The sequence below is a fragment of the Entelurus aequoreus genome, linkage group LG04 (genome assembly GCF_033978785.1).
Source record: "Entelurus aequoreus isolate RoL-2023_Sb linkage group LG04, RoL_Eaeq_v1.1, whole genome shotgun sequence".
NCBI lineage: Eukaryota > Metazoa > Chordata > Actinopteri > Syngnathiformes > Syngnathidae > Entelurus > Entelurus aequoreus.
This window is the reverse complement of record NC_084734.1, coordinates 53,508,429-53,533,310: the sequence shown is the minus strand read 5'-3', so window position 1 is coordinate 53,533,310 and position 24,882 is coordinate 53,508,429. Positions and strand designations below refer to the sequence as shown.

At 38.8% G+C, this 24,882-nt stretch overlaps 1 protein-coding gene across 1 annotated transcript; it reads left to right on the top strand.

The window, feature by feature from the left end:
* Positions 1–5,194: 5,194 nt before the first annotated feature.
* fgl1 (fibrinogen-like 1) lies at positions 5,195–18,858 on the top strand. Its single transcript, XM_062043664.1, has 7 exons — positions 5,195–5,324; positions 6,489–6,657; positions 6,736–6,895; positions 10,905–11,002; positions 16,648–16,736; positions 16,881–17,068; positions 17,149–18,858. Exons 1-7 carry the CDS (start codon positions 5,256–5,258, stop codon positions 17,336–17,338), a joined length of 963 nt encoding a protein of 320 aa, XP_061899648.1. The 5' UTR covers positions 5,195–5,255; the 3' UTR covers positions 17,339–18,858.
* Positions 18,859–24,882: the final 6,024 nt, after the last annotated feature.

Genomic DNA, 24,882 nt, shown 5'->3' with positions numbered 1-24,882 from the left:
TATGTTATGTTGCAGCTATTTAAAATAGTTTTGTCAATTTGTTCTGGCCTGAAATAAATTGGCCCTTTGAAACATATCTTTGTCTTTGTGTGTTGTATGTAGACCACATTGTTTGTGTGTTGTATGTAGACCACATTTCTTAGCAGAGTTCAGTGATGCAAATGCATGTCAAGTTGATCACACATTGTATTATTCTCCAGTGCAATAACAGTACTGAAATGAAGGCTAAAAGGGCATTAATGGGAGCTTTAAAAAAAAAAAAAAAAGTAACTAAATAGTTACTTTTCACAGTAACGCATTACTTTTTGGTGTAAGTGTAACGGGTATAAGAAATACTTTGATTATTTGAGTGAAATTCCTGCTAAAATATGTATATTGTTTTGTTATGCAATGAGAGGTCCAATTGCGCCATCTGCTGGTACCAAAAAGTCTGTAAATATGACCGCAAACTGGAAGCTATTGGCAGACTTCCTGCACTCTGCTAATGGTAAGCCACGTTCCGATATTGCTCCGCAAAGTATTATATATTACACTAAAGCTAACGTGAGATTTATTGTAAGATACACAGTTATTTAACAGCAGTTGAAATGCTATATTGTGGAATTTTCATTTTGACTTGGTTGTTGCTCACGTCAGATGTATTACTATTTTGCACTCAAGTCGATATTATTTTCCCCCTGTAGACATCAAAATCAGCGGAGGTGCTAACCACATATTGTGTGTACGTGCGTTCTGATCACTCATTGCAGGTAATAATTGTTGCCCTATGTGCGTTTTATGTGTCAAGACGTTCATATTTAAGTTTGTATTGTTCGCCATTTTTACATGGGATTAACGTGGTCCGTCATATTCGCTAGTCACCGTTAGAGAGTGTTAAAAGTCCATTTAATTATTTGTGTCATGTCTTGTATTGTATTTTTCTATTTCATAAATATATAAAAAAGGATTATGTTGGTTAAAAACCAAGCAAAGAATATGTTGTATTTAATTAATTGCAATACCAGTAAAGATAAAAGCAAGTTAAAACCACTATACGATCACATGTAAAAAAGTGTACTGTTAAAAACCATTGTATTAAGTTACATCTGTAGTTGCATTTCATGTAATTGTAAAAATATGGAAATGTTATGTACTTGAGCAGACTTCCTGCACTCTGCTAATGACATCAAAACCAGCGGAGGTGCTAACCACATATTGTGTGTATGTGCGTTCTGATCACTCATTGCAGCTACCAGTAAAGAACCACATCATCCAATCCCGCCTGTGTGTGGGTTCTTGGCGGGACGGGTACACAGCAGTTACATAAGTAACTGAGTTAGTAACTGAGTTACTTTTGAAATAAAGTAACTAGTAACTGTAACTAGTTACTGTTTTTCAGTAACTAACCCAACACTGTCTAAATAGCAGCCGGCTGATTGACACCAGGTGTGGCCAGGTGCCAATCAGCCGCAGCTGAGGGGAAACAGCGCTCAGGGAGACAAGCAGGAAACTGAACCAAAAAAAATGAGAGCACTGACAGGAAATAAAACAAACAGAGGAAAAACTAAAACACAACCAAACTGTCAAGGACAAGCCTGACACCGTGAATGTAGTGGCCATCCATTATTTAACATAAAAATCAATTTTTTCTGTTTTTTGGTTTGATATGAAAATCATATTTTCACTTACCCCATCATGAGCTTAATTTAGTAATATACATTATTGTGGCCACTAGGGTTGTACGATATACTGATACTAATAAAGTATTAATAAAGTTTTTTCTGGACATGACGACATGCTGGTAAAACGAGCAAAGGGTCATGTTCGGCAACGCACACGCATGGAGCACTTACAAGCATAACAGTGTGGAGACACTCAGTGGCCTAGTGGTTAGAGTGTCTGCCCTGAGATCTGTAGATTGTAAGTTCAAACCCCGGCCCAGTCATACCAAAGACTATAAAAATGGGACCCATTACCCCCCTGCTTGACACTCAGCATCAATGGTTGGAATTGGGGGTTAAATCACCAAAAATTATTCCCGGGTGTGGCCACCACTGCTGCTCACTGCTCCCCTCACCTCCCAGGGGGTGATCAAGGGTGATGGGTCAAATGCAGAGAATAATTTTGCCACACCTAGTGTGTGTGTGACAATCATTGGTACTTTAACTTTTTAACAAAAGAGGGAGAAAGGACATATTTTGGCTTTAAAACTAACGAAAAAGGTAAAGATTTAAATGCTGAAGTGCCGCTCTGTAAGAATCAGAATCAGAATCAGAATCAGAATAGTTTTTATTGCCATTGTTTGAGAACGGGTTCACAAACTAGGAATTTTTCTTGGTGCAATCGTGCAACATAAAACACATATAACACATATTTGGTATAAAAAGAGCTGTGACTGAGCTATCAGATAGACTTAGAAGGGATTCAAGGAATTGAAGGAGCTGCTGTTAGGAGTTCTTGTTCATTTGCCTGATGGCCGAGGTGCTTTAAAACAAAGTTAGCTAGTGACTAAGGCCCCCCCGCAGTCGGCAGTGTTTTAGCTACTTCTAAATCCCCAATCATCGCCTCCATGGAGATAAAAAAAAGTGTGTTTCCTGAAAGTATCATCCATGCAGGAAAGGGAACACAACAGGTGGCTGAAAATATTGACTTTAACCAAAAAAAAATTAATTGGTGTTTCAATTATCCCACCGCTAGTTGGCGTAGCGAATGTCACAGTGAACACTGTAAAACAGTAAATTAGCTTATAGGTAGCGAGCGACACATCTAATTTTTCCAAGCAAGGGGAGGAAAAAAGTGAGTGTGAAGGACAGTGATGAGAAGGAAAAGTGGATGCTATTTATGGAATTAAATAAATAAATGATCAGAAAACATGACTGAGGTTGTTGCCAACTTGGTAGCACTTCTAGCCTGCAACATACTCAAGCAGAATGAGTCCATAACGCCAGCCACGGACAATAAAATAATATCTAAACAGCAGACATTTACCCAAGAAAATATGGAGAAGCTGCTGATGGAATGTTAGACGGCGAAGCAGCTGGGAGGCGATACTGTAGAAGTCCACTCTCCAAGGTAAATGTAGTACATTATTATTACAAACCCTGTTTCCAAATGAGTTGGAAAATTGTGTTAGATGTAAATATAAACGGAATACAATGATTTGCAAATCCTTTTCAACCCATATTCAATTGAATGCACTACAAAGACAAGATATTTGATGTTCAAACTCATAAACTTTATTTTTTTTTTGCAAATAATAATTAACTTAGAATTTCATGGCTGCAACACGTGCCAAAGTAGTTGGGAAAGGGCATGTTCACCACTGTGTTACATGGCCTTTCCTTTTAACAACACTCAGTAAACGTTTGGGAACTGAGGAGACACATTTTTTAAGCTTCTCAGGTGGAATTCTTTCCCATTCTTGCTTGATGTACAGCTTAAGTTGTTCAACAGTCCGGGGGTCTCCGTTGTGCTATTTTAGGCTTTATAATGCGCCACACATTTTCAATGGGAGACAGGTCTAGACTACAGGCAGGCCAGTCTAGTACCCGCACTCTTTTACTATGAAGCCACGTTGATGTAACATGTGGCTTGGCATTGTCTTGCTGAAATAAGCAGGGGCGTCCATGGTAACGTTGCTTGGATGGCAACATATGTTGCTCCAAAACCTGTATGTACCTTTCAGCATTAATGGCGCCTTCACAGATGTGTAAGTTATCCATGTCTTGGGCACTAATACACCCCCATACCATCACAGATGCTGGCTTTTCAACTTTGCGCCTATAACAATCCGGATGGTTCTTTTCCTCTTTGGTCCGGAGGACACAACGTCCAGTTTCCAAAAACAATTTGAAATGTGGACTCGTCAGACCACAGAACACTTTTCCACTTTGTATCAGTCCATCTTAGATGAGCTCAGGCCCAGTGAAGCCGACGGCGTTTCTGGGTGTTGTTGATAAACTGTTTTCGCCTTGCATAGGAGAGTTTTAACTTGCACTTACAGAAGTAGCAACCAACTGTAGTTACTGACAGTGGGTTTCTGAAGTGTTCCTGAGCCCATGTGGTGATATCCTTTACACACTGATGTCGCTTGTAGATGCAGTACAGCCTGAGGGATCGAAGGTCACGTGCTTAGCTGCTTACGTGCAGTGATTTCTCCAGATTCTTTGAACCCTTTGATGATATTACGGACCGTAGATGGTGAAATCCCTAAATTCCTTGCAATAGCTGGTTGAGAAAGGTTTTTCTTAAACTGTTCAACAATTTGCTCACGCATTTGTTGACAAAGTGGTGATCCTCGCCCCATCCTTGTTTGTGAATGACTGAGCATTTCATGGAATCTACTTTTGTACCCAATCATGGCACCCACCTGTTCCCAATTTTCCTGTTCACCTGTGGGATGTTCCAAATAAGTGTTTGATGAGCATTCCTCAACTTTATCAGTATTTATTGCCACTTTTCTCAACTTCTTTGTCACGTGTTGCTGGCATCAAATTCTAAAGTTAATGATTATTTGCAAGAAAAAAAACGTTTATCAGTTTGAACATCAAATATGTTGTCTTTGTAGCGTACTCAACTGAAAAGGATTTGCAAATCATTGTATTACGTTTATATTGACATCTAACATAATTTCCCAACTCATATGGAAACGGGGTTTTTACATTACTTCATAAAACTGTTGTAGATGTTTGTACTACATTCTGTTGTATTATTTTCATATAATATTTGTTATCTAAAAGTTTGTTTTTCTTCATAGAAGGCATGTTACATGTTGAAACGGTGCTGTTTAAGGGGGGCCGAGCTCCAATTAAAGTAATTTAAAATCATTTAATTTGGGCGACGCTGTTTCGCAATACGTGTTTTTGGAGGTACAAACTGAACTCACAGAACCAATTAAACTATTACTGCACGGTGGACAAAATGTAGAAATGCAAATGAGCTACTACACTTACTGATAGAACAAACACAATACAATAGCCATAAAAAGAGACAGACAGTATCATAAGCAGTATTTTTTACATCATTTGACAGCACTTTGAGAATTCAAACACATAACAACCAAACCTTTTCTGGGGAGTATGAAAGGTTTGCATCTGTTCTTAATATTTTCTGCATACCTAAAATGTTTTTGACTATACACAAGCAGGTCAGCGTCTTGGCCGCAGCTTTGTTTTGTTCCCGCCTGGTGTTGGCAAGATCCTAAAGAACTGAACACTGTGAAGCGCTTGGTCCGCTTCTGTGGTTCAGAATTTTTTTTACAAGACGCTAAGAAGAGGATGGCTGATTTACTAAGACTGCTGGTCTCACGTCTGACGGTCATTGCGGTTTGCTTTCATTCCCTCTGTGTAAGTCTAGGACTTCATCTTTTACCTTTTGTGTGTCTTAGTATTCTCAATGTACCAGGTACGTCAGAAAAGTTCCAGGACTGGTTTTAAATCCAAACTACAAGGTTGTTTTTTTAACTTGGAAGTAGAGATGGGTACCTTTCACATCTGAACCCATTCTTGGTACCTGGAAATACTTAGACTTAGACTTAGACTTCCTTTTTATTGTCATTCAAATTTGAACTTTACACTACAGATAAGAACAACATTATGTTGCATTAGCTCGTTGTAGTGCAGGATAAAAGAGCAATAAGGTGCAGATATAAATAAATAGTTTACTGTACAGATAAATATATTGCACTTTTGCATATGCATCCACGTTTATAGATGTATTGTCTTTATATTCCAGCAAGTTAATCCATTTTTGGGGGGAATTGAGGGGATTATTATTATTATAAATACATATCTGCATGCAACGGTACCAATTATCATTACTTTTGTGCATGTTCATGTGTTGAATAAATTAAGGATTTAGGATTACATTTTAATTGTTTAATATAAGATGTATTTTTAAGTCAACATTCAAAATAGAGTTGATAATAATAACGCCCCTCCCCAGTTGTTATATCTTGTTTTCTCTTTTCTATTTGCAAGTATTATGTAGTAAATTTTTACATGCAGTTGCACTGCACTAATTGACTGAAAGAGCACGCACTTTCCGCGCTCTCGCCCAACTTTGCGGCGTGAGCGTTATTGTTGGGAAAATGCATTTTTAAACAATATGATTTGCCTGAGCGGCTAGGAGACTCAGTAACAAGCGGTAGAAAATGGATTGATGGATGGCCAGAAATGACAGATTTAAAAAAATAATAATAATAAAAAATAAAAAAAAATAAATAAAAAAAAATTTAAAAACTAAAAAAAAATTTATAAAATAAAATTAAAAAAAAAAAAAAAAAAAAAAAAAATATATATATATATATATATATATATTTTATTTTTTTATTTTTTATTTTATTTTATTTTAATTTTTTTTCTACTCTGGACTACCCACGGGCCAGATTTTGGACGCTGGCGGGCCGTATCTGGCCCGCGGGCAGTAGTTTGGGGACCCCTGATCTAGATCGTCTGATTGATTCCAAGTGTACTGATGAAACGTTTCAGCTGTTCATTCCCATTCTGCAGGCATTAGACCAATGCAACGAGGAAGTGACTCGTCTGAGGGAGCAAGAGAAGCTTCTAGAAAGTCGGCTTCGTGAGCAAGAACTCCTCCAGCGCAGACTGCGACTGTTCAACCAAGCCGGCAACGAGCCAAATACCGGAGTGGACCAGAATCTCCAAGCGCAGCACCAAGGTCCCGGCCACAAGACAAAATTCAAAAGGTGTGCAATCCATCTAATAAGAGCTACTTTTGACGTACGTGTGTTGGCAGACTGCTCTCAGCTCTACACTTCTGGCCTCAAGTCCAGTGGGTACTACAACATCCACCCTCATGGCTCCACTGCTGCAGTCAGGGTGTTCTGTGATATGAGTGATGGAGGCGGTTGGACGGTGGTACAAAGACGCATCAACGGAGCAGAGAATTTTACCAGGTTCGTCTGTTAAAGTCTAATGTTAGATTGTGTAAGACAGTATTATTCAAGTGGTGGCCCGGGGGCCAAATCCAGCCAGGGAATGACACCGGAACATTTTTGTAGCAAATGACTAAAAACACTACAGTGCTGCTGTTGTATAGAAGATCTTGGAGCACTCTAAACACATTGGCAGATCCTTGCATTGACATTTTAACCTTGCTAGCAAACATAGAACACTGGGGACCAAACTGGTGATTTACATAAATGAGGTGCTCCTCAAGGAACCCCTTTAAGTCATCACTTTTTTGTCAGTTACACGTTTTTTTCTATAATGTGATTTAAGCAACTAAGGTATTGCTGTAACTTATTTACTTCAAGTAGTAGTCATTCATTTAACTTATCTAACAAACGAGAAAGAAGCCGGCAAGTTTGCCAGCCCTGACAACAACCACGTGCACATCTCTGATCGTCTCTCATTTATCAAGAAAATTAGTGCTATGAATCGCTCTCAACAGTTCACAAATGCTCTTAACGTTCGGGTGTTAATGTGTTCAATTCAGTTTGTTTGCCAACCGAGATGTTTTCAAGAGGGCCCCTAACCGTGTTGGAACATAAATGAATATTTAGGAAGGACAAACCCTTTTCTACAAACTTTTCATCAAAATAAAAACAAAAGAAGTCGAACAACGATACAAGAAGTACAAAAATAAATTAACTGATCTCATAAGAACAAGCAAACGGTTATATTATCCAAAAAAAACTATATGAAAACAAAAACAACATAAAAGGAACTTGGGATGTTTTCAATAGTCTAATCAAACAAGGATATTAAAAGTTGACATATCCTGATGACTTTACTGATGAAAACGGTGAAGATTATAATATGAGTAATGTAGTGAATAAGTTCAATAGTTTTTTTTTTAGCCTAAATTGGCTGTTGATATCCCAGACAATGGAGTTACAAAATCAACTATTGAACAGAATTCTTCGTCATTCTTCCTCTCAGCTACAAATGAGCAGGAAGTGACAAACATTGTGCGGAAGTGTAAAAGTAAGTGCTCCACTAACTGCCATGATATCAACATGATATTGGTTCAAAAAGTTATACTGAATATTGTAAAACCCTTAACTTATATATGTAATTCATCATTCCAGACTGGCTGCTTTCCAAGTCAAATGAAAATCGCTAAGGTAACTCCGCTCTTCAAAAGTGACAGCAAACACGCTTTCACCAATTACAGACCAATCTCTCTTTTGCCTCAGTTCTCAAAAATCTTAGAGAAACTATTTAACTCTCGACTTGAATCTTTTCTTGAGAAGCATCATATAATCAATGACGGTCAGTATGGCTTTAGGTCCAAAAGAACAACCTCAATGGCGATAACTGAAGCCATTGAAGAAATTACTAATGCACTGGAGCATAAAAGATATGCAGTTGGTATTTTTATTGATCTAAAGAAAGTCTTTGATACCATTAATCATTCAATTCTACTCGATAAAATGGGAAGATATGGAATTAGGGGGCTGGCTGGTGACTGGTTAAAAAGTTATTTAACAGGGAGGGTACAGTTTGTTAAAATGGGTCAATTTTTATCTGATACTCTTGGCATTGCTTGTGGTGTCCCCCAAGGGTCCGTGTTGGGGCCAAAACTGTTTAATGTATGTATTAATGATATGTTTAATATATCCAAAGTACTGAAATTTATACTATTTGCAGACGACACAAATATATTCTACAGTAGTGATGACTATAATGAGCTCATAAATACAGTAAACACAGAGCTAAACATAGTAAAAAAATGGATGGACACAAATAAATTATCTTTGAACATAAATAAAATTAAGATAGTGATGTTTGGAAATCGCAACATAACGTCTGAACAGAAAATAAGTATTGATGGTACCCAAATTGAAATCGTAAATGAGAATACATTTTTAGGAGTAATAATTGATAGTAAACTATCATGGAAACCTCTTGTCAGACACATTAAAACAAAAATCTCCAAAAGCCTCTCAATTATAACCAAAGCAAAACTATACCTCAATGAAAATGCACTCCGTACTATATACTGCACCTTGGTACTGCCATACCTTACATACTGTGTTGAAGTATGGGGGAATACTTACCACGGCACAATTCATCCTCTGGTCATATTACAGAAAAGAGCAGTGCGAATCATTCACAACGTTGGTTATTTAGAACATACTCATAATCTGTTTATGCAATCAAAGTTGCTGAAATTTGATGACCTTGTTAAATATAATACATTATTAATCTTCTATAAAGCATTTAACAAATTATTGCCGCCTAATCTACAACGTTTTTTTATAAGACGAGTGCAGGCTCATAACTTGAGAGACTTTGGATATTTCTTATTGCCGAGAGCTCAAACCACTCGTAAACGTTTTTGTGTGTCTGTATGCGGAGTAAAACTATGGAACAAACTGGACTTACAACACAAGCAATGCCAAACTATTAATCGATTTAAACTATTATACAAACATGGGGTCTGGTTCAAATATAGAGATGAGGGTCTTTAATTTGACCTGCTGCTATACTCTGTCTCAAAGTGTTAACATGTGCTCAATGTTTCCTTACCATTATTGCTATGTTGTCTATTACCATTGTTGGTATATTAATTATTCCTACATTGCTGATACAAATTATTGTTACAGTGTAATAATTATTGTTACCTGTGGTAATGCCACTATGATACAACATCTGTATTATAATCTTTGAACAAAGTAAGAGTGAAACTCATGTGAATAATCACTGAATGGAGAACTGGGGGTGGGATTAAATAAATGATCTTCTTCCCACTCCCTTTCAGGCAAAACTGGACAATCATGCATTACATACTATACATTACCTTTTGCACTATATTAATTTATATTATTATGTGTTGTCAACTTTGTACTTTTTTATGTCATTGCCTGAAATAAATAAATAAATGAAATGAAAAAAAATACAGTAAAGTTGTTTTGGTTAAAATCTCTTGTTTTAGGTTAAGGTAACCAGGAACACTTAAAACATTGATAACAAATTCATAAAATCACAAGTTGATTTAATGTTGTTGGACAAACATAAGCCTCAAAACATCGCAACTTTAAATGTCATTTTCTGAAAAAGCTGCCTCTAATTCAGCCATTTTAGGCCGCAACAATCACAAAACAAAGCTGGTAAAATCTTGGAGGGACCGCAAGAAAGTTTTGAGTGCCAGTAATTTCACAAAGAGGGCGAGAACTTCTGTCAAATTCCAGAAAGTAATCATCGCAAAAGGTGTTCGAGTGGCCGATCTCGCTCGGATGTGCAGGAAGTCTGCGTCAACAGAAAGTACCATCCTGGTAAAGAAAGAACAACTAAAGGAAGATAATGTTTTCCAAACGGAGAGACAAACTATTGAAAACTATTGAAGACAATGAAAAGTTGTCTTTGAATGTAGTTACCTTTCCACTCTCTACTCTTCACTGTTTGTCCAGTAAAGGTTAAAAGGTTAATGTGTTCTTTTCAAAGTTATTCGACAATGTTCCTGCATGTCAAGCTGTAACTGCTCTATATTTACAGTGTTTTGTGTGAACAAATGTGTGTGTGTAGAACAGATTATTTTGGTTTACGTACATTGTTTTCATTGAGAAAACTTGCTTTGGTTAAAGTATGTTTTGGCTAACATCGTCATTTCCAGAATGTTAACAAAGGTACCACTGTATTATTGAATAATATATCTCATTTATACCAAATTCATTGTATTATTTTGATATGCCGAGGGTCATAAAAAAAGTGATCAATAACGGCCCCAGAGATGTCTGGTTTACAGCATTTCCTATGAAGGTGTAACAATGCAGCAGCAAGAGTTTAAACTGTGTACATTATTCTATTTTTAGTAAATAAAGGTTTCGTATACCTTGTTTTTCGCCCAAAAGTAGTGACGCTAAAAGAAAGTTCCATACCAAAAAGTCGGATGAAGAGTGCATGTACCGTTACAACGGCTACATCAATCAATCATGACACTATCTGTCTGTCTATCAGATCATGGGTGGAATATAAAAGTGGTTTTGGAAACATGGCTGCAGACCTTGGAGAGTTTTGGTTTGGTAATGACAACCTGCATGACATCACTGCACACGGTAGGTCTTGATCGTGTCCTACTGTATGTACACACAGTTTTCTTTATCTTGTTTAAGTATGCAACTTCTGGTATTTTTTTGACCATTCCACAGAATCGATACCATTTGCTTGTTTTAGCTCTCAATACATGTTAACACATGTAACTTACATGTTTGTCTTGTTCCAACTCTAAATCTGATGATACACATTTTTGAACTACTCCAAATGTCTATCGGCCCATCTCAAGCAACCTTATTTCATTTTTGGTCCAAATTTTTCTAAGCTGGAGATGACTATTCGAGTAACGGGGGTGAGTTTTAGCATAGAATTAGAAAAAGATTAAATACAGCCACATAGCATTAAAGGCCTACTGAAATGAATTTTTTTTATTTAAACGGGGATAGCAGATCTATTCTATGTGTCATACTTGATCATTTCGCGATATTGCCATATTTTTGCTGAAAGGATTTAGTATAGAACAACAACGATAAAGATCGCAACTTTTGGTATCTGACAAAAAAAAGCCTTGCCCCTACCGGAAGGAGCGTGACGTAGTCAGCTGAACATTTCCGCAAAGTTCCCTATTGTTTACAGTGATGGCGGCCAGAAGTAAGAGCGATTCGGACCGAGAAAGCGACGATTTCCCCATTAATTTGAGCGAGGATGAAAGATTTGTGGATGAGGAACGTTAGAGTGCAGTTCAAGACATATCTTTTTTCGCTCTGACCGTAACTTAGGTACAAGCTGGCTCATTGGATTCCACACTCTCTCCTTTTTCTATTGTGGATCACGGATTTGTATTTTAAACCACCTCGGATACTATATCCTCTTGAAAATGAGAGTCGAGAACGCGAAATGGACATTCACAGTGACTTTTATCTCCACGACAATACATCGGTGAAACACTTTAGCTACGAGCTAACGTGATAGCATCATGCTTTAACTGCATATAGAAACAAAAAAAATAAACCCCTGACTGGAAAGATAGATAGAAAATCAACAATACTATTAAACCGTGGACATGTAAATACACGGTTAATGCTTTCCAGGCTGGCGAAGGTTAACAATGCTGTGCTAACGACGCCATTGAAGCTAACTTAGCAACCGGACCTCACAGAGCTATGCTAAAAACATTAGCTCTCCACCTACGCCAGCCAGCCCTCATCTGCTCATCAACACCCGTGCTCACCTGCGTTCCAGCGATCGACGGTGCGACGAAGGACTTCACCCGATCACAGATGCGGTTGGCGGCCCGGAGACGTAGGAAGTCAAGGTGAGGCTGCCGGCTAGCGCGTCTGCTCTCCAACAAAGTCCTCCGGTTGTGTTGCTGTAGTCCGCTGCTAATACACCGATCCCACCTACAACTTTCTTCTTTGCAGCCTTCATTGTTCATTAAACAAATTGCAAAAGATTCACCAACACAGATGTCCAGAATACTGTGGAATTATGAAATAAAAACAGAGCTTTTTGTATAGGATTCTACGGGGTACCAATACTTCCGTTTAACTGACTACGTCACGCGCATACGTCATCATACCGAGACATTTCAGCCGGATATTTCCCGGGAAATTTAAAATTGCACTTTATAAGTTAACCCGGCCGTATTGGCATGTGTTGCAATGTTAAGATTTCATCATTGATATATAAACTATCAGACTGTGTGGTTGGTAGTAGTGGGTTTCAGTAGGCCTTTAATGCTAATAACATGTTGACACCAAGCACACGACAGTGATTGAACAACAACAATTAAATATAAACAAACAATATTTTAGGTAATGTTGTATATTTGATGGTCGTCTGATGGGTGATGAGTCAAGGAGACGCCAAGAGGAATCGTCGAACAAAAATCTTTATTTATTTCAGCGAGCCTCGGACTACAACTGCAGCTCTAGGAGAAGAAGTGTGCCGAATCTCTTCATTCTGCTGTCCTGTCGTAACACTTGTGTTTAAATACCATTTCTCGTAGACCTCCTCTCCTTGTGGGTCTAACTTGATGCCGGACAGTCTGGCCTGTCTATCTTTCCTTGTCATTATTCCTATGATTAGTTTAAATCGGGTGACCTCCAAACCCTATCTTCTGTCTTTATCCGTGGACCTTCTGCCAGGTGTTGCTAATGTCTGTAATCTTCATGCTGACACCTACATTCTTATGGGATTCCCAATCTCCTGTGGACACTCTCTTCAGTGCCGGTTATGTACCTTTGCACTTTGACCTTAGTAGAAAAATACTTTTAAAAGATTATGTGGCCAAAAACAAACACATGCTACTTCCAATCCTATAAGATAATTATACATGATATAATTAACCACAGTAACAATACTATACATCTATAGCAAGGATATTGAAAGCTAAAGACTGGTGGAGGAGGGTGACAGACTTCTCCTTTCGCTATGTCTTGTTTTGTATATTCCGGAGAACCGTCTTAGATTTTGGTATAATAACTTTGTCTGAGTTACAGAAGTGGTCTGCTATTTTTAAGGACTTTCTGCAAAAATGTGAGTCTCACAAGATTTTTTAAACTAAACTGGCAGCCCACCAATGAATAGCCCTAATGATGAAAAAGAGAGGACCTAAAATGGAACAAACCTTGACGAACACTACAAGTTTAACTGAAGAAGTTGAGCAAATGACTGAATGCATCTGAAGTAAACAAGCTACAGCGACACTAAATCAATAAACAATTTGTAACAGCCAAAAAGGGGAGGACTTAAAGACGTGCCGTGAGGAACGCCTCAGTTATGTGTACGGGTAATTGTATGGTGTCATCAGTTGAATATAAAATGGCACTGATTTGGTGGAATGGTTCTCTTGATAACCAATATCATACCACATTTTTAGTGAGCTAAACTGTGGCATTGCTGTTTGTACTGGTAGTTATGTGTTTATTTTTAACACGTTATTTATTGTTTATATTGTATTTCAGCTGCACCTAACAAAGTAGCCACCGACTTTGACTTTTGTTTGATTATTCAATTTATTATTACGATACAGGAGAGCCTCTTGCGCTCGCAGCCGTACGTGACACAAGGGCGGGTCATTCCTCCGATGCCATTGTTCCGCAAACACCTGTGGCTGCAACCACCTCTGTGTGTGTCGCCAAAGTATCCCCAGCCTGTAGAAATGTGTGTACGTGGCGTGAGACACCGCACACTTCTACATCAACTTCAGTTTTGATACGTCTCAACTTTGCAGTGAAAAAGTTAGTACGCCAGTTAGTACGTAAGCAAGCTTAATACATGAATCTCCTTTAGTTGGTGGAAATGTATCACTACCTTCCACATTGTCCGATCATCCTGAATTTTTTTCATGATGGGTTGGGGCATTGGACGCGACATGACCACCCTGACTACCTTCCACATCCTCCGATCCAATCAAAAACATTTATGGTGGCTGAGGTCACCACTCAGTACCTGACCACATGTGCACATGACTTAAAGGGGTCATATTATTATTTGTTTTCTACATTTAAATCACTTCCTTGAGGTCTACATAACATGTAATGGTGGTTCTTTGGTCAAAATTTTACATAGATTATATTTTACAGATCATCTTCAAGCCGTTTTATGACCGTCTCCTGAGGATGCGCCGTTTTGTGGGCGGTTTTACTTATGTGCCTCCACTTCAACTGCGTCTTCTCCTTACCAGCCATGTTCTAGTTTTTAGTGCTTCTATAGCGAGTCTACTGACAGATATAAGTTAGAAGTAAACGCTACTTTGTATTAGAAATTGCAACAGCAGAGGATGCATGTGCATGTACGAGCCAGTCTGCCCCACTACAAAAGAATGGACGGCGGACTTGCGTAAAGCACTTTGTGTGAATTTCTACCACATAAAGTGATATCCCAAATGGGAAAAACGTCCCACTTGGTTGGGGCAAATTTTGAATGGCTTGTTTTGGTAGATATCTCAGCAATGCCTTCATTGAATGCAGATCTCAAATACACAAAAACCCGTACAATAAGTACGGAAATAGGTTTTTGCATAATAGGTCCTCTTTAAGTGTCACCCCTTACTGGTGCTAGTTTGTAATAATCGTAACACCCTTCCACATGGTCCAATCTTCCAGTCCTCCCTCCATCCGTGACTGTGTTTATGCACTGACACAGATGTCGCCCCCTTCTGGAAAAATAGTATGTGTATAAAAAGTATTCTCCAAATGTCACGATTTCCTTCAAACTCTGGTGTTGAGTCCTGCGTCTCGTGTGCTTGCCAACACGCGGCAACTCCAATTTCCGTGAGTCAGGGTGGTAGAGGGATGAATGGTGTGGGTGAGATCCCGTTCAATGATCTAATGCAATCTAATTCAATCTGTAGCACAGGCTCCATCTAGAGCAGGGGTCGGCAACCCAAAACGTCGAAAGAGCCATTTTGGACCAAAAATTTAAAATAAAAAATCTGTCTGAAGCTGCAAAAAATGAAAAGCCGTATACAAGTCTAATAATGAAGGCAAAACATGACGTGTCTATATTAGCTATAATAGCCTACTATCAAAATGACTTTGTGTCGCAGGCTGAAGCAAATCTTCGTTGACAGAAATGTTGAAATGTAATATTTATCCTACACATTTTTACAACATTAGAAACCATTAAAAAATCAGAGGCTATTCAGAAGGTGAGATAACTCCTGGAAATGACTGGCTTTTAATGGCCAAAGGTATAGATGTGTGTGTTCAAGTTAAAGGAAATGGCAGGCTGTCTTCTTTTAATAGATGTATTACAATCTTTGGCAAGCTAGGTAATGTTTGCTGTGGTCTGGAACAACATGGCACACAAACAAGTATCTGACATGCAGTCAATGTTAAATACAGATAATATGTCATGAGACATGAATACTAAATATATACAAAGAGGATAAAAGTAAAGGATATTAAATGAGCTCAAATATACTTACAAATGAGGAATAATGATGCACTATTTACACACAGCTAGCCTGAATAGCCTGTTAGCATTGATTAGCTTGCAGTCATGCACTGACCAAATATGTCTGATTAGCACTCCAACAAGTCAATAACATCAACAAAGCGCACCTTTGTGCATTCACGCACAGCATGAAACTTTTGTTAGACAAAATGAGACAAAGAAGGAGTGGAAGATTTTACATGTAAACGTCACAGTCCACACTATGGTGAGTTCAAGATCCGCCAAAATAAGTAGGACAAAACGATGTTCACCAAATACTCTCATCAGTGAAGCGTACACACAAACATATTAAACAGTGGGCTTTCTAACAATTGGGAAGGTTTGTGTCATGTTTGTCCTCAAACAAAAACCAACAAAAATTATTCCCCCCATCTTTTTTCATTTTCAATCCTTTTTTCAAAATGCTCCAGGGAGCCACTAGGGCGACACTAAAGAGCCGCATGCAGCTCGAGAGCCGCGGGTTGCTGACCCCCGATCTAGAGGTACACCAAAGAATCACTTAAATAAATATTCAAACGCTGTGTTACTGTTCAAACTGTGTGTAAAGTTGAAGTGGCCAAAAATATTAAATATACTTGTTAAATGAAACGTCTGCATTGTTTTTAATAAATACTTAGGCCTACTATGCTAATGTTGGTCATTATGGTGGTACTTGGAGAGACAAGTTTTTGTCTGATGTGGTACTTGGTGAAAAGAATTTGAGAACCACTGCTCTAATGTACGGTAATTGTGTGTTTGGTTCCAGGCAATTACACACTGAGAATTCATTTGGAAGACTTTGACGGTACCCAACGTCACGCTGAGTATAGGAACTTTAAAGTGGCAGATGAAAAGGTGTGAGTAACAACATCACTACCCAGGTTATATTCCTTGCCTTTTGCCTAAAAACAGTTGGATAGGCTCCAGATAATGCCAAATAAATGCTGGTGTTGCACATATTCAATGCAGATTCACTTGATCAGCTTCTCTCCTTTGCAGGATTTCTACCGACTCACCTTTGGAGCGTATAGTGGCACGGCGGGAGACGCTCTGTCTGGGAACTACCAGGTTGACGTGTCTAAGTGGGCCAGTCATCAGGGAGTTCCATTCAGCACATATGACAAGGACAACGACAACTACCGAGGCAACTGTGCACAAGAAGATAAAGGAGGCTGGTGGTTCAACAAGTATGTCAAATTTGCACATTTATTAGCCAGCAAGTTGCTCACTTGTCATCACATCCATCTGTTCTACTGCTATTCCCCAGGTGCCACTCAGCCCATCTGAATGGCCAGTACTACCCCGGTGGGTACTACAGTGGGCTGACTGACGATGGCGTGGTTTGGTACACCTGGCGAGGATGGTGGTACTCTCTGAAAACCAGCATCATGAAACTTCGACCTGACAACTCCCAAATCAACACCCTGGACGACCCCAATGTTGTTCATAAGGATTAGATCCTAAAGCTGCTGGTTTTAGGCAGAAAAGCTCTGCACTATAAAAAAATAACCCAAAAACTACATTAGAGTACAGTGGTACCTCGGTTTTTGTTAGTTATCCGTTCCAAAAGACGAATCAAATTTTCCCATTAGAAATAATATAAATCCAATTAAGTCATTCCAGACAGTCAAAAATATGAACACAAATCAGGTTTTATTGTGAACACTTACAGTTTTACATGCAGAAAACAATGTGAAATACAAATAAATGATGAATGAAATGTATTCATAAACAATATTTACATTTCAGTTTTACCTTTATTGAAAACTCTTGTTGGCAAAGAATTTGTACTTTGCTTCAAGTTCTTTCTTGAACTCAATAGTGTTTCTCACCTTCTTTATTAAAGTGCCGGCACATGCAACTTTCTTTGGTCCCAAGGTGGATTATTTTGAAGTCGCAATTACTTAAAAAAGCTCACAAACAATGTCACTTATGTGTGGATTCTTTAAAGGAAAACCAGTTTGTTACATCCCATGTTTGGTTGTATGATAGCCTAGATGGTGTACGAAAACCAGAGCAAAATTTGGAGGAACATTTTGGTTGGAAGCCGAATCATACAAAAGGTAAGGCGTACAAACACAGAGGTACTGCTCCTAGTCATGTACTCATTGTTACAGCTTGCAACCGGCAAACATTAAATATATTTTCATAAATATAAAAACTATACACAATGATTGTTTTCTGTTACAAGTAGGGATGGGTACCAAATTCGGTACTTTTATAGGTCGCAACCAAAGTTTGTTGTTACAACCAGGTAATGATTCATGTAAAAATCAAATGGTACCATATTTCGATACCAATGTTACACGATGGACGACCGGTTGCAAACTCAGCACCGGCTCAAGCACTTGGCAGGCAAACAGGCATATTCATAACAGACTGTCTAAGTAATATTGCAATTTTCCATGCCAACAAAGCAAGCACACTTGATAAAAAAAGTTTTTCAAATTGTGCTAGCTTGATGCTAATTGGATATGCCATATACATGTTACTGATTAGCATTAGCCATTTTAAATGGTGATTTCAACACCTTTACATTTGGTAATCGAAACTAAACTAAGATGCACGTTACAATCAATGTGTAATAATTGAAATACTTAGAGTATAAACACTTTGTAGGACTCAACAAAAGACTAAAATGCCACATTCAACTTAATAGCAAAGACTACTTCCTGTCTACTGCAACACACCTAGGACAAACAAAATGATACTCAAGAGTGTAAGAAAATGAGATGTGACAACTGGACAGCACATATTTCATTACCAGCTTATTATTAAATGTTACATTAAAATATTTTGATCTTATTCAACTTTGTCACTAAATGTACACACACAAAAGTGCAGGAATTAGTACTGCATCGGTTCAAATGTAAAAGGTATCCATCCCTAGTTACAAGTATCTTTACACAAAACTTCAACTGTCAACCACAGCTAGCAAACAAAAAATGTTCTGCTGTATACATTATTATGTATTGTCATAAAGCAATAAAACAGAATGACTTCAACAAGGTTTGTTTTTTTAAACTATAGGCTAATATTAACGTTGGGCCCTCAGTGGTCTGACATTTATTACAATTACTTTGATTCTTGCAACCTAATGACTAACTTATTAAGATGATTTATCTGTTTTTTTAACCTTATTCTTAAAAAGCAAATCATTCAAATTGGAGTGCTGGATAGTTAATAAAATATATTTAAACTTCTAATTAAGTAATAATAATAAAATAGTACTATGTAATGTAATATAATGTAAAATTTATTTTTAACTCGACAGACAACAGATGATTGTATTGTGGTTAATGAATAAAAGGGTTTAGGTTAGAATAATATTATATTTAAGGCTGTCCAATGAATAACATTTTTTAGCAGAATAATCACAGCGTTTGAAATTATTTAACCTAAATGGATCACCATTAGCAACTGTGTCTGAATTATGCACATTTTCACTTTATTTTTAACAGTCTTGATTTTATAGATTGAACATACTGTGAGTTGAAAACCTATTGGTGGATTTTGGCCATTACTGTGGCTCTTGATGATGGCAGTCCTTTGCAATTATTCCGATAATGTGTTGGTCAATTTATCTGAGGGCTTTACTAACTTTACTTAATGTCCAGCAGTCATTCAGCGTGTTGTGGCGCAAAGCACTTGTTGAACTCACCAAATATAAGTTAGAACTATACGCTAAAAAAAACAAAACGTATAGTCTTGAACCTCTGTCGTTTACAAGTCGAAGCAGCTGTGCAGCATAGATATTTAAATGACAGAGAATAGAAAAGCCTTTTATTGTACATATACCGTAAATTCCGGACTATGAGCCACTACTTTTTTCCTACATTTTGAAAAACAGTGCGGCTAATTCATGGATTTTTCTTTCCTGACAGCCATAATGCATTAGTTTAAAAAAAGAACAAGCAAACACGCTAAGGTGTGTTGTTGTTTGTGCTGCAGCGCCATCTTTTAGACGAGTTCGCTCACTGCCGGTGCTTCAGTGTCCTTCCATTTAGTCCTTTCAACCGGAAGTAAAAGTGCTGTTCAGTCTTCTAACCGTCCATAGCATTTTTACTCATATGGATTCACCATTAATCAGTCATAGCAACGTTTGTAAGTTTTACAAACTGTTCATACTTAGTAAACCGTCCCATGCGCATACTTGCCAACCCTCCAGAATTTTCCGGGAGACTCACGAAATTCAGCGCCTCTCCCGAAAACCTCCCGGGACAAATATTCTCCCGAAAATCTCCCGATTTTCAGCCAGCGCTGGAGGCCACGCCCCCTCCAGCTCCATTTTTTATTTTTTTTTCCAAATATTTTTATTGAATTTTGCAGACAATACAGTATGATGGATCATGACAACAACAAGTTGAGGTATCTGCACATTTTTCAATATGTAACATGATAAACCCCATCCCTTACAATACCCACCCACTTAATTCCCAAGGTAATTGTCACCTAGTGCCCACCACAAATATAGACACACATGAATATATGCAAACTTAGCTTCAATCTAACAAACTATATTAGGGTAAATAAAGAATAAATAAGGTAAAATAAATAAATAAATAATACATAAGATATACAATAAAATATAACGTAAAAGTAAATAAACACAAGGAATGAGGGTGGGGGGGGGGGGGGTCTTCAGCGGTCAGTTCTGTCTAAGTTGTGTTACTCGAATCGCTTGGGGTGATGTCAAGCTTGTCCCTAATAAGGTCTAGGAGGGGGCCCCAAGTTTTATGGAAAGATGCCACAGATCCTTTCTGCGAGAACCAAAGCTTCTCTAATTGCAGACACCGCAAGACATCTTGTATCCAACTGTTATGGCTCGGCGGAGACGCAAGCTTCCATTTAAAAAGAATTGTACGCCTAGCCAGCAGAGTCGTTAACGCAATGACATGACGAGCGGTTGCAGGTAAACCGTCCACCTGCGGAACGCCAAAAAGGGCAGTCAGCGGGCTAGGTGTTATTGTCCTATCAAGGGCCTGCCCGACAGTGTCAAAAATATATATAAATAGTTGATTTATATAGGCTAGTAAGGTAAAATTTTGTACCTGACAAGTTTCGGCTATCTTGCTTCTGCAGCCTTCCTCAGAGGTGTCACGTGATGTTAGTGTGACGTCATCTGTGACGTGTTATATGGATTGTTCCATCCCACCTGAGGTGGTGGGATGGCGGTGTCCCCTGGTGTGCGTCGGGGGTAGGGCGGGGCGCCCCCTGTCGTCCGGATGTCCACCAAACGGCCGGGGGCGGCCCTGCAGGACTGTGTCCCAGGTGTGGGATAGTTGGTAGGCTCCCTCGTCCCTGTTGACAGTCTTTGGGGCCCGCTTCCTGATTTCAACCGCCTCTTTGATCCACCGATGGAATTTGTTGCTTTCCATTCTAATTACCTTGGCTGCCTCCCAGTTCATTAGATGGTTTTCCCTCTTGCAGTGGTCTGAAATGGATGATTTCAGATTTTCCTGCGTTGCTTTCATTCTCGTTGCATGGGTGAGCGTTCCAGATGTTTCCTTTTCACATTCTTTCTGGTGTTCCTTTTTTCGTGTGCTGAACTGTCGACCTGTCTCTCCTATGTATGTTTTATTGCATGTTAGGCAAGGGATCTCATATATCACATCACACTTTTTCTCAGGGGGGATCTCATCCTTAGGGTGTACTAGGATTTGGCGAAGCTTGATGTGCGGCTCCACTGGTGTGCTGATGTGGTGTTTCCTCATCGCTCGCTGTATGCGTTCTGTGACACCGCTGACGTATGGGAGGGTGCCCGAAGTCAGCTAGGATAGGCTCCAGTTTACGTGCAAACCGGATGAGAATAAGCAGTATAGAAAATGGATTGATGGGTTTGGTGTAGTGCTTCTCAATTATTTTCTGCCACGCCCCCCAAATCAGTACGAAACATTTAAATTAGACGGAGGGACAAGCAGTAGAAAACGGATGGATGGATACAGTATATTTTAAATGAATTCAAATGTGTTCCATTAAAAAGCATTTAATCCAAATGCATGTATGTCCTTTTTCTGTCAGCCTAATCTTATCTTCACATGCTCCCTATGTTAAGTAGGTGCCAGTGGCGTGCTGTGAGGTTAATGTCTGGTGAGGCACGACTGCATCATCACAGTCAAATTTAAAAACATATGAACCTGCAGTGCATGTGTACCTAATGTTGTGTCCCTGCGGTCGTTCGCGGCTCCTGCAGCGCGAGCATTGTTGTTTTTGCACTTTTTGGCTTCTTGTTAAGTGACTTTTTTTGGGTGGATTCGGTCTTGCACGTGGAGGGTTTGGGTGTGGGCTTTGGTTGGTGTGGCCGCGGCGCTCCCGTCGGGGGTGTATTCTGCGGCGGAGGTGTTTGGCGCCAGGAGGCGGGGTTATGATACGAGCCTCCAGTTTTATGATCGCTCAGCACAAGAAATACGTTACACACATACAGTTGTTGACAAAATACACTGTACATTATATACCTCAGCTAACTAAACTATGGAAATGTATAATATAATTCATATAGCAATACAGTCTCACTGCACAGCAGGCCAGCAGTTAGCAGAGTCATTGTGCACAATCCATGTTGAGGCACAAATCAGTGACGTGCCTCAACTGGCTGCTGATCACCGCACCGTCTCTTCTCAGTATTTGAACGGCAAATGTGAAAATAAAAATAAAAATAATCTAAAACTGGTGAAGTTAAATGGAAAATAACTTTAGTATTATCACTGGATACATATAACAATTTAATTAATTTTTTTTTCTTTTTACTTTTTTTTTCTTTCCATGATGGCAGGTGAGGCCTTGCCTCCCCTGCCTCTAGTGACGGCACGCCACTGGTAGGTGCTGAGAATGCACACATTCAAAACTGCTATGCGCTTATGGAGCAATCTCAATGAACGGGTTTCCCCGAGCAGCAGTGCGGTGTTCCTTCAGTGAAGTAGTCATACAGGTTCATTCTTTTATTACAGCTCCATTCTTGTAAAAACACTGACTTATGTGTGAGTTGAAATTATTGATGAAATAATAAAAAGCACTTTAAATGTTTGATTGAAATTGAAAGACACGAAAAATTCCAAAACTTACCTGCTCTGCACTTAAGCATTGGTATCACCACAAAAATGTTCTCATGTTTCATCATCTTCTCATGTCTCTTGTCCTACTATAAAAAAAAGTGAGTGGTTTACCTTGCAATACTTTCAAAGGAACTTTTCATGAATTTTCATATACTTTTCTAATTAAAACCCTCTTTTTTGCCTGTTGGCAACAGTTTTTGTGTAATTGGGATCCCCAGAAGTGCAGAACATTTTAATTTAAACCATTGGGGCATTGAGGAGATATTTTTAAAACAATTTTGCCTTCTTCCAAACGACCCGTTGGAGATTTGCCATTAATTGTCACAAAGTGAATTTATTACGTCAGCAGATGTCGGCATACATGCCACTGGACAACAGTGGAACAAAGTTGGCTTCATAAAGTTCTGCAAGCATATGTGTGACCTGGACGCCCAAGTATGTGAAACTTTGCTAAGTAATTTTAAAGGGAAAATTGCGCAGAAGATATTTCTTAGCAGCAGAATTTAGCGGAAATATTTCACTATTTCCCCAAGTTCTATTTATAACTCGACACATGTCCAAAAGCTTGGAGATTACTTAAGGCAGCCAGGACCGAGACAGAGATGTCCGAGACATATAGAGGAAGGTCATCTGCATGGAGAGAGACTTTCACCTGCACATTGTGTCTACATATGCCCGCAATTAGCTAGTTGGTACGAAGCGCTATCGACAGAGGCTCAATGGCAAGAGCAAAAAGCAAAGGGCTCATGGGAGGGCCCTGCCGTGTGGAACGATAAAGGCAAAAATTTAAGTATTTGTCCTGACCGAGGCCTCAGGAGATGAATATAGGAGCTTAACCCAGCAGCCACAAGACATTGATACGTTGATTATACATACATGTCCTTTAAAACTGACGTTGCAAAATAAAACAACGTTGCAAAATAGTTGTATTTGTAAATTGAGACAACGTTGAGGTCCAACATTGGATCCAGTAAAATCAATCAATCAATCAATCAATGTTTATTTTATATAGCCTTAAATCACAAGTGTCTCAAAGGGCTGCACAAGCCACAACAACATCCTCGGTACAGAGGACGTCGATGTGAATGACTATGAGAAACCTTGGAGAGGACCACATATGACCTTAAAGTCACATCTTAAGTGCACAGCTGATCAAACAAAACCGAAGTCACCGTTATGGACCCACTAGCTGCAGAAGCTAGCTCTCCAATCAGCTAAACAGACTAAATAACTCCACGGCGACGTTTTGGTGAATTTACTGAGGAATGTGTGAAACTGAAACAATACAAAAAGAATGCCATTGTAAGTTAATAATACTAACAGAGACACTCTAAGGCATTTTAGCTAATGCTAACGACACTTGCTTCATTGCATTACAATACCACCTACAAACATGCATGAAAACACTCTTACCAACATCACGCATGGGCATACTTGCCAACCTTGAGACGTCCGATTTCGGGAGGTGGGGGGGGGGGTGGGGCGGGGGCGTGGTTAAGAGGGGAGGAGTATATTTACAGCTAGAATTCACCAAGTCAAGTATTTCATATATATATATATATATATATTATAAATACTTGACTTTCAGTGAATTCTAGCTATATATATATATATATTGAAGGATATATATATATTTTCATATATCCATACTTCTGTGTTACTTCTTTACTTTCATAGTCATATTACAAATAGCTAATTTTCCATATTGTACTCTTTTGCTTTCAAATCATCTAATGACAAAGTGCTTGCACTGGGGCCGGCCTTGATGTAGAAGGCAGAGAGGAGGAATCCTCCTTGCTTTTCTTCCCAGGCCGACTCAAGATAAGAGACACAATGAGCATGTGTTTGGGGTGAGACAAGTGAGGGCGGGGGGAGATATTGAAGAAGAGTGTTTTCCGGGATGTTTTCAGATCAACTTTGGCTACGCATTTGTATGTGTTGTTCGAGGC